General features: G+C 35.8%; 1 protein-coding gene across 6 annotated transcripts in view; it reads right to left on the minus strand.

Annotated features, from left to right (window-relative positions):
* ADGRB3 (adhesion G protein-coupled receptor B3) overlaps positions 1–17,827 on the minus strand; it is a 450,213-nt gene that overhangs the window by 213,386 nt on the left and 219,000 nt on the right. For all 6 annotated transcript variants that reach the window (XM_069011355.1, XM_069011354.1, XM_069011351.1 and 3 more), the window contains 3 exons: positions 16,817–17,011; positions 10,815–10,883; positions 6,201–6,309 (listed from right to left, as the gene is read on the minus strand). In XM_069011355.1, coding sequence (XP_068867456.1) covers positions 6,201–6,309; positions 10,815–10,883; positions 16,817–17,011 — 373 coding nt within the window. The remainder of the gene's footprint in view (positions 1–6,200; positions 6,310–10,814; positions 10,884–16,816; positions 17,012–17,827) is intronic.

Below are 17,827 nucleotides of genomic sequence, written 5' to 3' on the forward strand. Positions count from 1 at the left end.
GTACACCTCTTCATTTTTTCAAGGAATATCACAGCTAGCCCCATTTACCATGTAGAAGTACATCTACTTGTTTCTATTTTGTTCCTTGTAGGACCTTGGTCTCATGCTTACTCAGAATTAAATGTTCTACAGTAGAGTTAGGAATCTTCATTTTTTCCTGTGAGCAAGATTAAACAGAGATGTCACCCTAGTTTCACTTTGTATTCACTTTTCAGTTGTGTACATGTAGTGCCTTTTAACAATCTGTTCTCAAATATCTGTTCTAATAATTCCACTTTGCAATCTGATTTTTTATTATTATTCTTTATTTATTTTTTATTATTTTGTTTTGTTCTTTTAATTATGCACTTTTGAACCTCTCTGTGTTCACAGGTTTTATTGACTCACAAAAAAGCTCTCCTCTTTGGTTTAGATGACATAAATCATTGAAACAAGAGCTAGTCACCATGCTGCCTTTACAGCCAGTGGCAGAACTTCCGCAAGGCAACCCATGCCCTGATTTTAGATGTCTGAGATGATATGAGTTGCTCTCCTCAGCAGTACCGTCCCTTGATTTTAAAGGAAGCTTAGGGTGACTTTGGCAAATTTTGTGATGCTTAAAGTAAGTAAAATGAATCCAAACTGTATAATTTTCAATTGAAAAGAGTGCTGGCTGTGATAGCTACTGAAAATTTTAAAAAAATTCTGTATTTTCTTTAGACTGTTCATTTTGCACACTAATGCTGCTCTTTTCTCTGAATGGCTTGAACTACTTCCTCTTACATGCTCTGTGAAAACTGAATTTAATCTGCCAGTGGATATCCTCTCCTTTTCATTTTGTTGTACCTCCTGGAGATCTTCAATCTTTCCTGCCTTTGATTAGTCTAAGTAACTTTGTGATATCTGCACATTTTATAAAACTACTGATCATTCAAGCATCAGTATTCATAAAATTAACATTAACAAAAAGTGGCTTTTTGCATGCTGAAAATTCTCATTTGTTTTTTCCTTTCAGTTCTAAATAACATCCATGACAACATATTGCACTTCAAGATTATTTGGTTTTTCATTAATATAGTCTTAGATCCGTAAGCTTGATTTTTGACAATAGAATGTCCTTTAACCTTTTATTTTTTAGCTGTTGCTCTTAAGGAAATGTATTTGACAACACCAGGAAAATTTTCCTTTACAAAAGAATCCGAATCTGCCATAGAAATAATACTGCTCCTTATTTCCAGTTCCACATTCCACCTATACCTTTAAAGACAGTTATGCCTATAGCATTCCAATCTTCCAGTTAGAATTTCTTTTTAAAGTTAAAAGTTGAATATTTTTTAATAGCAGTTCACCCACCTTTGATTACATATCTTCAAAACTTTTAATGGTTTACTGTGATGAGAGCACAAATCAGCCAAAGCACTGAGATGATCTGCTCAGTCTTTTAGTGCTCAAAAAAGAAAAAAAGCTATTAAAAGTCAAGATTAATTCTTTAATCTAAAATCAGGAACTCATCTTTAAAAATGACAAAATTGAAAGCTATTGGTTAACAGAGAATGGTAACATGGTTTAAAAGCTTTTGTCCCACTCCATCTTGTATCCTTGCAGGTGGGTCTATGCTTTCAGCGAATTCAGGGACTCTGAGTGGTTGCAAAAGCTTCTGTTTGTTCACAGTCATTTTCCTGTGCCTGCTCAGCTGGTCCGGAGGAGGAGGAGGTGGAAGAAGAAGAAGAAGAGCAGGATGGGGAAGGAGGCTTCTACCTCATATCAGAGGCTTTTATTCCACTTAATCATTCTTAAAGGAATATAATACAGAGTTCAAGGATAAAAGAAATACCATCTGTCCCCACCATGCATGATTAAAGCAAATTGTTGCTTTTACATTTGTTAAGTTTTTCATAGTATATTCTCTATCCTTGAGAGGAAAGCTAAGAGGAGATGGACCTTTCTTTAATGGAAATACATTTGAATTGACTGAGCTGCCTCACTAACCCAATAAAGTACAGATATTGGATCATATGGATTTGAAACCAGTCTTTGATGTTTTGTTCAGAAGAAATGAAAAATTTGCATTAAAAGCCATCACAATAAAAAGTTTAACAGGGGCATGGCAACTGTCCTTTTGGTCTTAGCTATTTTCAAAAGTATTATAATGTGGCTTATGATAGTCCACCGTATAGTTAATGTACCTTTCATCACTTCCCATTTGTCATGAATTGAAGATGTGCAATGGAGAGTCATTGGAGCACAGCTGTTGTGTAGTAAACTTTTAAGCCACAGCTACTTGTTTCTGTGTCTTGAGAGAAAGAGAAAATAAAATCCTCTCTGTGGAGGATCTCAGGGGATTAGCATATCTGTGAAACACAATTAGGTGTTCAAATTTTATATCCACTACTATTCAGTAAGAAATGTCATTCAATTAGCAATGAATTTGTAAACTGAAATTAGTAGAAGGAAACCAAGAACTCAGTGCATTACTGTGAAATTTGCAACAAAACTGTATTTTTTCCTCTGACAAGAAGCAGTTCACATTTAGTTCATATTTAGTTCAAATTTAGAATAATTTTTCTGAACTTTAAAGTGATTAGAAAATGAAAACACAGCAAAAAGCATTTAAAGTATGTGAAGGTGCTGAGAGAACCTGAGAGATTACTTTTATGGTAAATAAATACTGATTAAATAGGACCCCAGTCAGCATGATATCTGTGCCTGGAAACCTCACAGAAACTATTCTAAGGCAAATGGAAGGCAGGGAGATGATTAAAGACAGAAACACAGCTTCACCTTGGGCCTAACCAACCTAGTGGTCTTCTGTGATGGAGTGACTGCATCAGTGGACAAAGGACAAGCAAAGGAAGCCCTCTGGACTTCTGTAAAACCTTTGACACAGTCTCAACAACATCCTTCTCTCTAAGTTGGAGAGATAAGGATGTTTTGGGGGGACTCTTTGGTGGATTAGAATTTGTTTGGTCACATCCAGAGGGCAGTGGTTCATGGCTCAGTATCCTGATGGGCACTGATGACAAGTCCCTCAGGAGCTCGTGCTGGGACAAATACTGTTTAGTATCTTCATCAATGATGAGGGATCATTGATGCACCCTCAGAAAGTCTTTAGAGGACACCCAGCTGAGTGCTGTGGTTGACAAACCTGAACGACGGGATGTCATCCAGAGGGACCTGGACAAGCTCAAGAACTGGGCCCATGGGAACCTCAGGAGCCCAAGAGCAAGGTGCTGCACCTGGGTTGCACCCAACCCCTGGCATCAACGCAGGCTGAGGGGACGAACTGATTGAGAGCAGTCCTGAAAGAGAAGGACTTGGGGATACTGGGGGATCAAAAGCTGGACCCGACCCAGCAATGTGTGCTTGCAGCCCAGAAAGCCGATTATATCCTGGGCTGCATCCAAAGCAGCGTGGCCAGCAGGGCCAGGGAGGGGATTCTGCCCCTCCACTCTGGTGAGACCCCACCTGCACTGCTGCATCCAGCTCTGGGAGCCCCAGCACAGGAAGGACATGAATCTGCTTGAGTGGGTCCAGATGAGGGTCAGAAAAATGATCAGGGGGCACTGTTGCTATGAAGCGAGGCTGAGAGACAGTTGGGGTTGTTCAGCCTGGACAAGACAAGGCTTCAGGTAAACCTTATTGCAGCCTTTCACTATTTGAAGGAGGCCTGTAAGAAAGATGAACAAACTTTATAGCACGGCCTGTTGCGATAGGACAAGAGGTGATGGTTTTAACCCAAAGAAGGTAAATTTAGACCAGATATAAGGAAAAGGTTTTTTACAATAAGGGTTAAACACTGAAAAAGGTGTCCCAGAGAGATAGTAGAAGACACAAATTCTCTGGAAACATTCTGGGTCAGACTGGATGGGGCTCTGAGCAACCAGAGTGAGTGGAAAATGTCTCTTCTAACCCAAACCATTCTATGATTTTATTCTATGAACTACTGGATTTTTCTGTTTAAAGATGAATGTAGGTAAAATTTGGGTCTTGTTTATGCACAATATCTTCTTCCTGCATTAAATGTGTTTGCCAACTTAAAAGAATATTGTTATAGATAAGACCTCACACATTTAGAAACTCTTATTGGTACAGAATAATTAATGTTGACCAGTCAAAAATGGCATAGTTTATTCTTTTCAGTTGAGATCAACATAAATGTTCCCTAAATTCCAAGTACATAGGCAGTCAGACAGTTATGACAATGCCCTGAGGACAACTACACTAAAACTGAATTATTCCAGATACATTCCTTCCTTGTTACTGAAAATAAGAAATTACTCTTTGCTGCTAACAGCCTTCTGTCCCCATCTCAGCATGTCACCTGAGCTGTATTCTGATCAATGATTTGCACAGCAGTGACCCTGTCCTTTTTTGATGCCTGACCGAGCATGGGGAGGATAAACTCATGCCAATATATCAAGGCATAGAGCTAGGTAGTCAGATTACACCTATAAATTCATTTTCAGTTTTCATCATTCATTTCTCAGTTTTTTTCTATTCCTTTGATGGTTTTATAGTTAAGAACAGACCTCCTGAGTGCCTAAAAATATCTTATATGTGGGAAGAGGAAGATAATCAAAAGAAAGACTGTAAAGATTCTGCAGTTATCGAAACCAGCCAGCGCACAGCACAGTTTCTGATTCAATTGGAAAGTTGTTGCTGTTTCCCATGTGAAGCCATGAATATGTAGAGACACAGATTATTTGAATGTATCTTCTTAAAAACATCTTCCTGATCTTCCTGTTTGATTTTTTTTTTCCACATTTTTCAGAGGACAAACAGATTAGAGCATACTACAACGTGCCAAGAGCACGGACTGTGCTCTTTAAATAAGCTCATCTTTTTATTTTGTCATAAAAATGTCATGGAACCAGTATTTCAAAAAGATACTTTTCTTTATAAATTTGTGCAGAGTTTAGCATAATGAAGGACTGACAACTGGAAGAAGCTTTAAGTGGTATTACAGTGCAAACAGCAGTACCACAAAAATAATAAATCACTGGTTAAAATCCTACTGCAATGTTTTAAATATTTTAAGACTGCCAGAGTTCTTTCAGGTGAGTTCTTTGACATGTCTCTAGTACAAGGTTGTGCCTTACAGAGGCTAGTGTTTACAGTCCTGTCACTCAGTAATACGAACGGGAGAACAATAATAAATATTTATTATTGTAGAGCAGCAGGCTAAATATTCAGTAGGGACAACCCAACATCTTCCCTGCTTTACTCTGCCAACTAATTTCAAAATGACCATATTTTCTAACTATTTCTAATGACTTGCTGAAGAACTGACTGACATATATGTGCATTAGGATGCTAACTTAAAATCTGAAAAAATGTATTGACACCAGAGGCTTTGCTATCAGACCAACACATATTTTGAATTTATTCCTTACATACAACTTCCTAATACATTCTTGGCACTATAAACATGCAGCTATAGAGAGTTAATTGAACAAAGGTACTAAACAAAGACAAAAGGCTTAGAGAATAGTTTTGAAACTAATTTTTAGTTATTTTTTAAAAAAATGCTTCAATATTGCAGCTCATTTATGATACTAATAAATGTAATTGAGTTGCTACGCATTTTTATATTCGATGTATATTATTATATGACTGTATTACCTGGAAAGTCTCCAGTAGCAAAAACAAAGTTTGGAAAATAAATCTGAATAAAATTTTGAAGCTGTTACACATAGAAAAATTAATGTAAGAAATTCTAGGCTTTAATTATTTTGGCAACTAATACATATTTTTTAAATTATTGCTGATTATTATCACACCATAACATGTGCGAAGACTGTTTTTTCTTTAGGAGAATGGAATAATAAAAGATAATGTCAACAAAATAAAGATTTCCTAAGATATTAAGTATATGAATATTATCTTAATTAGCACATTTTTATAAATTAACATTTGAAACACTGTGTTCTGGAAATGCTCTAAGATGTACCTACAGTTCACAGTATTCTGGTGAGTATTTTCTTAATTTTGATTCTAAAACTTTGCATTTAGGTCTTGAGATATGATGAAGAAGAAATCCAATGTGTAAGCCATTCTGCATTTGCTAAGACAGAGTGGAGATAACCACACAACAGATAATCTGGACAAGGAGGAGCAGCCCAATCTGGATTGTGACAGAAGCAGCAACTCTATAGTACATACTTGCAACTTCTGATTTTCAATAGGTCACAAATTTGATAGAAGAAATTTCTATTTCTTACCTACATTTCCAGTCATTAGGTATGAATTCTGAAAGTCCATCATTCCCATTCCAACAATGTGTATAAAATCTTCAATCACCTGCATTAACTCCACTGAGCCTGGATAGATCTAACAAAGGAAGGTCAGACATGACAGTAACTATAATATCGAAATGTCTATAGCAGCAAATTCAGCTAAAATCCAAAGGCCATCAAAAGAAAATTGAGACGTAACAGTCAAACAGCTCTTCCCATGTTTCAATACTGAACACTTTCTGTTACTGTAAAATAACCATTTTGCTATTAAATCCTCATATAAACAGACACTACTTCCCATAAAATTGTGTGAAATCAACTTTGCACTGGAACTGTGGAAAACGTTTCCTCTAAATCACTGCACTTATCAAAAACTTAGTGGCCGTTATCTTAATTAATGGTCAAAGCACTTCATATTACAGAATAACTCTAATTAAAATATTCTTCTTTCCTCTGAAGACATCTTCAGCAACTTCAGAACTATTGATACAAACAGTAATGCAAATCTCACCTAGGCCTTGCCAGCATGATAACCTTTGTTGCATTAATCAACATGTAAGCAAGTTAATCTTTTTTGGTTATTTTTTGGTTATTTTCATTACTGATATGGGGCAGTAGAATCATAGAATATCTGAGGTTGGAAGGGGCCAATGGAGATCATCTTGTTCAACCCTCTGTGCAAAGCAAGATCAGCCCTAGCAAGTTGCCCAGGAATATACCCAGCTGGATTCTGAATGTCTCGAGGAAGATGACCCCAGAGCTTGCTTGCGTAACATGTTCTAGCATTCAATCACTCTCACAGCCAGTTTTTCATATACATAAATGGCATTTTCTGTATTTTAATTTTTTCCTCCTTGTTTTTTATTCTGTCACTGGACACCACTGAGACTTGGCTCAGTCTTCTTGACTCCTTCTCCCCTTCAGGAACTTCTTAATATTGCCAGGATCCTCATGTTTCCAAGCAGAATAGTGTCAGCTATTTCAGCCTATCCTTGCATATCAGATGCTCTAATCCCCTCCCCTAAACAACTTCATGGTATTTTTCTGGGCTCATTCCATTATTTTGTGTCTTGTACTGAGGAGGCCAGAACTGGACACAGTAAACTAAAATAAATTGCAGTAGCCTTGCCATTGCTAATGTAGCCTCTCAATTTGGCTTTAAAAATGGTAAGAACACATTTCCAAGAAATACAATTTATTTGCAAAGCTGTAAACTTCTAACAAAAACATTACTATTTTTATATTTAAGAAAAATGATTCATCAACAAAACAGCATTAGGGATCGTAACAGTTATTAATAAGACTAAAAGTTCTGTTCATACCACATATGTCAAAAAATCCTTTTTGGTTTTTATTGCCTGTTATGAACAAGACAGTTTCCAGTAAAAGACTATCTTGCAGTAGAAAAATAATGGATGACCTGTTCATGGTTCTTTTTTCTTCCTATCAGTGAAATGTCCAAATTTCACTTTATAAGCAATATTCAACTCATTCTTTCCACTACTGGGAGTGCAGACTCTAAAAAATGCCTATAGAGACTATAAATTCCAGCATGCTGCACTCCATCTTCATCCTTCTCTATCTGTCCAGATCCATAGTTGTTTGGTTCAGGATAGAGAATTTCACAAGCTGCTTTTTTCTACATGGATCTTTTTATAAAAGGTAGGGCAGTAGTACTGTTCTGAAGAAGAATTTGTTGTGACAATTATGATCCTAACAGGTTGCAAGTGCTGCTTCAGGTGATGGAGACTTAATGTCCATTTTTCTAATGATGAATTACTGAGGTAGAAAGTGTGGTTTTTTCATCCATCTCATTCAAAGCGCACACGCTCAGATTATGTACTAAGGAAAAATTTCAGTGAGATTTGTTAAACCCTAGTTCTTGCTTATAAAATTTTATAGTAATAAACTGTTGAGCAGTCAGTTGAGCAGGTACTCTGCATTTTTATGTATCTGAAGTACTGGTTAATCAAAAGGATGCCAGCAGATCTTGATGAAGAATATGCAGAATAGCTCCTGTGTTTTGAAACTCCAGTATAAACTTAAGCGTTGCGGATTGAAATGGCTTCCTGTGTGCAGTGCTTTACATCAGCTCTTAAAACAAGGCAAGTATTAAAGTGAGTGCTGCTTATCTGAATGCTATATAACCTGTAATTAATGGTTATCAACTGTTGGCATTTAAGCTAGAAAAACAGATGTGCTGAGGCATTGCAGCTGTATACTTGATTGAAAGTCAGCAATTTGCTGACAGCAAGATTTTCTTTCCAGCAAAGAATCTCGAAACAGGCTAAGAGATCTATGCTAACAGTAGTTGTGGAGTTTGAGAAAACTATGCAAGCTGGAAAAAAGGTCGGTTAGACTGCACCTAGGTTTGCAATGTTTTATTAGAGAAAATTCAGCTGAGTGGCTGAACCAGAAACAGAATCACCTTTAGTCACTAGTGCCTGCTCATTCCTTCCAGCTGTTATGAAGGGCTACTTGCTTCCAAAGTTTCTTTGCTTATGTAGCTGCACAAGAACAGTAATAAGATCAGAGGCACTGGTTTTTTGGGGGGGTCATATCTCAGTGGTCTAAGATTTAGTGAATCCCCTGGCTTTGTCACCAGGAATCTATGGCCCCACTACTCCTGTGTTCAGCTCATCTGGGTGGTTTCTTTGGGTTTCTGCTGTACCTAGGTCTGTGAGACAATGATTTACCAGGCAGAGAGAAGGAGCTATGGAAAAGTAGAAATAACTTGTTCCCTCTGTTTTTCAACACTGCTCCTTCTACCAGCAGTGATGAAAAGAGGGAACTGGAGATTTATAGTTGCCCCTTTGTCTTGACATTCTCAGAATTTCCTCTAAAGTGCTGTCATCACCAAATCTCCAGGGTCAGGTGGCAGACATGGCATGGGTAAGCAGGCAAGATGGAGGTAGAAGACAAGGTTGATAATATAGGAGTGGTAACATGTCTGTTTATTAGTGGGGTAAAACAACTGCTTGATATCAGTTTCCTTATCTTGGTGTTGTTTATGGAAACTGCCCACACATATGTGATTTTGCTGCTTCTATCCATCACCACTAAAGAAAATGACACACTTTGTCTATTTTTGTATCTGGCTCTTACAGAGAGGAACAGAAAAACAGCAAAAGAAAAAATATGATTCCCAGCTGAATTGTATTGGGTCAGCTGCAGCATCATATGTCTACTGCAAGGTTTGAATTTGTAGTGAAAAGTCCTGATCTTCCCTTTCTTAGTGATATCACAAACATGAACTTACAGAACTGAGGGTAAATAGCTTCAAAGATCTTTAAACACCTTGTGATTTATTAAGAACCACACAAAAAATGAACACATTTCAAGTATCTATTTAACACAGTCACAATGACTGCACAACAATATACCAAAGATCTATGTAAGCTGTTTTCTTGCCTTTGACAGCAGCAAAAAGCTGATGTCCAAGGAAGAGTATAAAGGGGCAGGAACATAGTGATACATGGTTGGAAAGTCTTGTCCAGCCTTTGGCAGTTTTTTTGCCAAAAGACTGCCTTAAGCAAAACCAAGTTTTTTCTTTCATAAATTTGCCTATTTACCTTTTTAACTTGTGTCCTTTCAGTGCCAAGAAGTTCTGCAAGCTAGCCTTTCACAGAATAAGTATCTTCTGCATTCATTCTGAAGCTGCCACTATTTGATGTCCTTTAGTTACTTTACAAGAAACATGAGTTAATAGATTAAGCATTCCTGCAACACATTCTCCAAACCACTACTGATTTTAAAAGCTTCTATTGCAAATAAGTGCACTTGACTCTTTTCCATACTGAAATATCTTGCGTTGTTTAACCATTCTTCATAAAGCAATGTTTCCCTGCCTTTGAGCTCCTCCACAATTTTTCCTCTTTACATAATTATGTTCATCCCCATTGTCACTGTTATTTTTATATTAATAAATTTGACAGTATTATGGTCATGTCCATGAACACAAATATTAACATTGTCCAGTAATTTCTTGGTACAAACATGTAGAAAATTCTCATCTCCAAGCAAAAAAATTGTTTTTTTTTTAAATTTTAAACTCTTTTATCATACATTCATGATTTTTTCTAGGCTTTCCTATTTTACAAAGAGTTATCATCATATCCTAGTCCAGAAATTTGTCAGTCCTGAGGATCACAACTGTTCCTCTAAAGACAACCTTCTATGAAAGGTCTACTGTTTTCATTTTTGTAAGTTGTTTGTTGGTGTTGCATGAGGTCTTCAGGTGAGGTCTGATGTGTTGGGTTTAACAAAAGCAGCATAGCATCTAGCCATTACCAGCATTTTTCAGCTTCTGTATGTACTTCATTACAATGTACAAAGCAAAGACATGGTGAATAATCCTATGGAATGTTAATAAATTTGTTTATCAAGAGAACAAATTATATTCTAAATATAATTTCAAGGAATATAAGGAATATACTATCCTTCTAATATAAGGAATTAGCCAGTGGGTCCTGGTGTTGCTCCTTTTTGAAAAGGATCATTTTTTTCCCAAAATAGTTGAAAGGATTTCCTTTCAACTACAAGAAGGTGCATCTTTAACCTGATTTTTGAAACCATATATTAAACTTCGTCAAATCTTACCTGTTGCGCATCTTCCCACTTCTCTTTGTTTTCTTCATCTAAGAGATTACTAATGATTTGAAAGAAGTTCTGAAAAATCAATTAAATAAAAGAGTAAGTAAAATTATTTCAAAGATATAAACTACCACATCCTTAATCTGATGGCAGGATGGTTAGGTACAAATCATGCATTTCTCCAAATGTTTGTGGAGAAATTTCCTTTCTAACTTTGTTGGCTCTCTCTAGCAATTTGTATTCCCAACTTCTTCATCCTTAATAGCTAAGAATTTGTGCAGTCTATTTTCATCTCTATGTCACATTTTGCACAGAATGTCAATTTTGTCTATGGCCTGCCAATTATAATTTAGCTGTTCCTTCATAAAAGATACATGTAGTTTCCAGTAACCTTAGCTGAAGACAGCAATTAAGTTCCCCACAGCCTCTGAAAATCTTTCACTGGAGTACCAACCACCTGACCCTGCTGAAACTCAGGTAAATGGTCATTACCTCACCTGCACTTACTTTTTAACCATTTTGGGGAATAAACAGGACTTAAATAAGTTTTAAGTAAGAAGCAACTTTAAGTCACTATTAATGAAAGTACAAAGGACTTGATTGCACAGGGACTGAAATTAGAGCAGAAAAAACTTCCAACCTTAGTGTATGGTGGGTATGCTTGAAAAGAAGTTAATTTCAAAATTGAGATATCACAGATGCTTTAGGTGATCCACAACTCTATAAGTAAAATATTTTAGGATGCAAAATTGAAGAAAACTTGTGAAAACTGTTGTTTTGCATAATAACATTTTACCAGTCTAACCTAGTCCCAACACTAAGCACTTGACAAGCAAGAGAATCTCTCTTTGCCTAATTGTTAGGAAGTTAACTATGCTAACTATAAAATTCACATGGACAAAAATTTCTTTAACTTAAATTAATTCTAGACTGACACTTTGCTGAAATTGGACAAAATAATCCTGTTCACTGATGAGGCCACAACTCTTCTCTCACTGAGGTCAGTAGCAAAATACCCATAAGCTTCAGTAACACAAAAAACTTCATGAAAAGAAACAAAATGGCTCAGTAAGCTCCTGTGAAAATTTTAAGCATGCATTTGGACAAGATGTGAATTAATGATAGGGCATAAAAGAAAAATGCACTCATGGCTTGCTCTAATATGCAGTGATACTGAAGGAAAACTTCCAGCCAAGTTGAACATAACGAGAGTAGATACAGTTACATACAGTTACATACTGCTTCTATACCTGGAATACATTTAATCTCTTTCAGGCATTCAGTAGCAAAATAAAGCACAATGCAAGGAGTTACATTTGGTATTTGTTTCAAAGGATTTGCCAGTTTAAACAGGTTGGCAAATCACAATTCTGTAAATGCAACTTCAGCTAGAAAAAATGTACATCTTCACTGGTCCCCCAAGGAAAATAAACTATACTGGTCAAAGCAGTTTCATGGCACTATAATCACATTTACTGTAGGTCATTGTAATTTTGGCGAGGACTTCTACTAGGTAGAGTTGGCCCTATGGAGATTTTGCCTGAGGAAACAGTTTTCTAAACATGGTAGTTTTCTCAACTCTTCCAGTGCAATACTGTAGAAAAGCAGTGAACAGAAATTTTAACTTTAATTTATTAAGGCATCAGTAGCAGTCTAGCTGCAGCAGCATGGAACTCAGTGTGGGATCATTTATCATACTAGAGAGCTTCGAAGGTAGTTTTGCATTACATTGCAGACACTGATTCCCCTGCAGTCTAAGCCTTAATTGAAAAAGTATCCATGTCTGTGTAATGAGATCTATGAGTTGCCTAGATTGCATGAAAAACACTCAGGAGTTTAAAATCTTTCTTGCAGATGATATATACTGCATGGGTTTGCTAATAATGTTATGTGATAGTTAAATTTTATGTTTATTTCAGTTACAAAAAGCATTAAAATTACCAATAATTGAAAGAAATATGCATGAAAAAGCTTATAAATAATCCTAGACTCAAGCACAAACAAAAGGCGAGCAATAACTTATCTAATATATATTTTTGCACTTGCCAAAAAAGTATAAATTATGTATATGAACTTAGTAACAAGAATATGTTTCTGCTTGAGATCTTTTTTTCTCTATTTCTATCCCTGGCTGGTGCCATATTTATGGTAGCAGTGGAGGGTGAGATGTGTGTAGGTTTTTCAGTCAAAGTGATTTTTCAAAGCAATACCAGTGCTTTGTGAATTAAACAGAGATGATCAAATGGATTTGCAGCTTCAATAATGAATAGATACGAGGTGCACTTCAAAAATGTAACAGGGGAAGAAGGGTTAAAATGCTTTGTCCTACTTTGACTACTGTCTTGTTTATTGCACTAATTCTGAAAGAAACAACGTTGTCCTTTAGTAAAATGATTGACAGGTGTGAAGGCTAAATTTTAGAAGCATTATGGATGGGATCTGAAGGTATTACTGCAGTAAACACTGGACCTCCCTGAAGAATCAAGATTCTTTCTTTCATAACAAAGCTTACATATTTCTGAACTGGTCACTATACAAAATGTTGGGACAGTCAGAACCAAATTTTGAAGTCCTTTATTTATGCCCAGGCTTTTTTGATGATCATGCCAGTTACAGCTGGGAATGGACAATTACATTTTCTTAATTTAATTTCCTTCCTTTCAGTTTTTTCTTCTGTGATACAATGGCTGCAGTTCTCTGTTCCAGTCCAAATTTTTTGACCCTCTCTGCAGGCATAAAGCTGTCATAAATCCTTTTATACAGCTAGAGAAGAATTCCTCCCTAGGAGGAATTAATGGATAGCCTTAAGCCACCTCCACTTTTGGACTTCTGCATAGGGAATGTGTGTGTGGGAGGGGGAAGGTGGAGGGAAAAAGGATTGGACAATCCTGTTAAATCCTGACTTGCAGCAATGGTCCCTGTGGCTAATATAAAAGGGATTATATTGCTCTAACTTCTTTGGGGAGAAACCTTTTCTCCTGTTGGTTGCTGCATCGGGAGATTGTACAATTCACTTTGCCATTCTGTCCTGAAACGTAGTTATTTTCTTGCCATCCTTTCCTTAGAAGGAAGTTCAAACACTTTTAGACCAGTTCTGGATAATGTTCCAAAATGTTGCTTACATTTTGCTTATTTAAAATTTGCATTATCTTCCTGGTAGAATCATTCTCACATAATTATAGTGTCCATCTCATAGCCTCAGTGCACCTATAGAGGGTATTTTAAGTAACTCCCATATTAAACGAAAAACCTTTTTTGCAGAGGAATTGAATGTCTCTTGTATTGCAATAATTTCTACTACTGTACTGATATTTTCAGTGACTGATGCAGGACATCTTCTTGTTTAACTGCGTCATACATGGTTATTTTTGTTCCTGACATTGTATGTGCAAGTATACATAAATATTGTTGCAAAAAAAGGTTAAAAGATGCAAAAGTAAAAAGAGCCATGTAATAAATAACTTGGCACTAGATATTCATACCTTAAAATCTTTATTTTGCTCTTGGTATTGTCTGCCTAAACAAGTGGCATTTTCTATGCAGCATACCAGGCAGTGTCCCCTTCATTTTGGATAATTAGCTGGAAAATTTCAAATTTGATCTCACTTTTCTGTTCATTCATTTTGTTATGGAGTCTCTGAATCACAACTTTTGCACTATTCATGAACATTAGTACTGGATATCAACCAGAGATTATAGGCATTAGAAGGACTAGCCAGATGGATGGAATGTATAAGAAATAAATATATTTAGACATATATATTTTTTTCTTTCTCAGTCATAATACAAGTCTTGTTTTTGTATGGATCTTAAAAAATACTGTTGCCCATTATTTGTAATAACCTACTTTTCTGACATCACTCAAAATGATAAACTATGATGTTTAGGGATTTTAAACCTCACTCATGCTTTTCTTTAAAATCAAAATCCATTACCTAAGAAATTCTGTTCTTTATCTAGTTCAAAAAATAGAATGTAATTAGAACACCACACAGAGCTTCTCCATAAAGAAGAATTTCCATGCAATTTTCATTTTTACCTTTTTGTCACTTTGATGATGGACTAGGAAACATGAAAATATTTCACAGTGAAAATAAATAATAAATACAATACTCCAAAGTATAGTAGAATATGACATATGTTTACATATGGGAAAATCCATGTTTCTCAGGAACTGGCAGTAAATTTTAAACTTCTATTACTGAGCCAGAATTTCATTTTATACCATCAGAAGCCAGTCATAAGGACCTTGCTTAATATATCCCCTGGGGACAACATTGGGCTTTATTCAGATTTCACTTACTTTCCTGAATACTGTGCATTGTTTTGTGTTTTTTTTTTTTTTTTATTTTACCTTAGATTGTAATTTTTTTGTTTGTTTGTTTTTTACTTTTATTTTTTCTGACTTGGAGTTTGAGTGCCTTTTTTAACTGGGATTTAAGAACTCTTTGAATTTAGCCATACAAATACTGAAATATAGTTATTTTTCTTTGCTTTGAGAAATCCTTCCTTATTTCCTTCAGAATATGGCTTACCAATTTTTAATTTTTTTCATTTCTCCATTTCTAAATTACTAATTAAAATAATTAAAATAATATTTAATAATGTTCTCAAGTTCTGCCAGAATACTATTAAGACTTCATAAATAGCTCTACATTGCAGAATTAAACAGAACTTTTGGCACTGTCATCCAATTCTCTCTAATGTAAACTGCAAATGACCTGATCTGCTAGGCCCATTGACAAAATCACTTGTATAAAGCAGTTTCTCAAGACTGGTTCTGACAAAGATTTTGTAGTGCCTGTGAACCATGAAGAAGTCACACTGGGCTTTCAGATTGCTGATTGCATGAAAAATTTTCAGTGAATAACATCCTACTCAATAGTAAAACTTCATGAAAGTAGGAAAAGATACTGAGTCTCGTTCAATAAAAAAAATAAGGATTGTTCAGCAAACATACTTTTTGAAAAGCACTGTTTAAAAAAAATATTATTTTCAGCTGGCTACAGGCCAACACAAGAAATGTTGGTTTTATTGTGGAAGTTAATAGTTCTTTGTGCATAGAAAAACCAGAAAAGTGAAAATAAAATAGCAAGCCTCGAAAACCTAACAGTGAAAAAATGTCTTTTCCAAGATACCTCCCTTCATCTGCATGCACCTATTCCAAAGTGTATTTATAATTTATGCTTACCTTTACACAAATACGTATGCATGACCGGCATTAATAACTTCATTAGTAATTTATGAGTGATCATTAAGCTCTCTTTTTCATAAATATTATACACATCTACCTTCTTAGTATTCTTTTTCAGTAATCTACAGTCTTTGAAAAGTGTCTAAATATTTCAGATATAGATGAAACCAATATCTCGATCTAGAAGTCATGAGTAATATTTATTTCAATCAACACTACGCAATGAGTTGTGTAGCCCAATACACAGAAATAATTATAGTGGTTTTAGTGGTTTTAAAATGCTCTGACACCATTTTATATGTCCTCTTGTACAAGACGAGTTAATCTAACGTGTGACATAGAAAATTTGTATCAAATGCACTATCCATCACTCCTGTGCACTTTTAATGAGATTTATTTATCTGAAATGAAGAAGCAATGCCAGAATGACATAACATTGTGGATAGATTTTGAGCTGAAATGAACTAGTTTTGAACTGAAAGGAACTGGAACAAAGAACACCAGTGAAATGCTTAAAAAAATACCAACACCTCCTACCAATCAGACCGAACCTTGAAAGACAAAAGATACTGAAATGTTACAAAGAAAGTATTTTATATTTTTCACCTGCTGCATTGGTTTGGATATTTGTCTTATTAAATGTATCTGAGTCTTTTTCCTATTTTACACTTGGATCTTAGTTTTATGTGAAGAATGCTTATGTCTGTCATGCAGAAGACTTTAGTTTCCTCAGTGGGCAAAACAATTGACATGCAGTATACTGCAGTATACTGACATAAACTCCATCAATTGAAACATTACATTTTTCTCTTACCTGCACCCCATCAGACGCAGGGATATAACTTGCTCTTTTAAATGTGTCCGTAACATTTCTGAGAATTTCCACAGAAATTAGAAGGTCCCCAGCATAAAAATTTTTCCTCTGTGTTAAATCCAAAAGTGTTTTGGTTACTTCGGACATGCCATCACCAGCCAACATCCTCTGACCCTTGGCAAGATGCTCTTTAATCTGTACCAAAAGAACAAATTTCATATCAGAACCTACTTTTCTGAGAAAAATGTATGATAAATTCTAAACACAGCCAAAATATTAAAAGTTAAAACTAGTAAAAAAATTGTCCTGTTAAAGATAAGACAAAATATTAATGTATGATGATAGAAATGTTATTTTTATCAGAGAATTGTCAATTTTATGCTGAAAGCTTCTGAATTTCTTATGTTTCACACATTTGCTTCTCGGAACTCCATGGGCTGGACTGCAGCTTTAATCTGTTGTCATGATGCAGCAAGGAACTGCCCGTCCTCCAAGGAACAACTGTACAACCACAGTTGCCCCTCATTTAGCAACGAAGTGTTCCTTCCTAGAAAGGATCTAATTTTCTATAGGAAAGTAGACCTTTCATCTCTGCCAGCCCAGCTTGGCTAGTCAGTGCAAGAGAGGTGGTTTAGTTGGAAGCTGGTTATGGTGCTCTCTTCTGTAGCACTAACACAAAGGTGTTAACTTGGAACAATCCTGTTTGTTTTTTCCAAGAAATGCAAATTAAATTCTGAATAGCTCCTGTGCATCTGCCAAAAGAGCATGCTTTAGCAGTAGCTCTCCCAGCAGATCTGTTCAGGGCTAGTGATCCAAACCAAATATGCTAGAAGTACCCTCCTGATAAGAAGCTGAACCTGTGGATCTGATTAATTCTCAAGGCTGACTCAGCATCCCAGGAAGATGCAGAGTGTATCACAAAGACAGGACATAGCAGGACAAGGCCAGACAAGGCTAAAAAGAGAGGACATGGGTTAAGCAACCTATTTTTAAATATACATATGAATTTAT

Source organism: Aphelocoma coerulescens, chromosome 3 (assembly GCF_041296385.1).
Source record: "Aphelocoma coerulescens isolate FSJ_1873_10779 chromosome 3, UR_Acoe_1.0, whole genome shotgun sequence".
Taxonomy (NCBI): domain Eukaryota; kingdom Metazoa; phylum Chordata; class Aves; order Passeriformes; family Corvidae; genus Aphelocoma; species Aphelocoma coerulescens.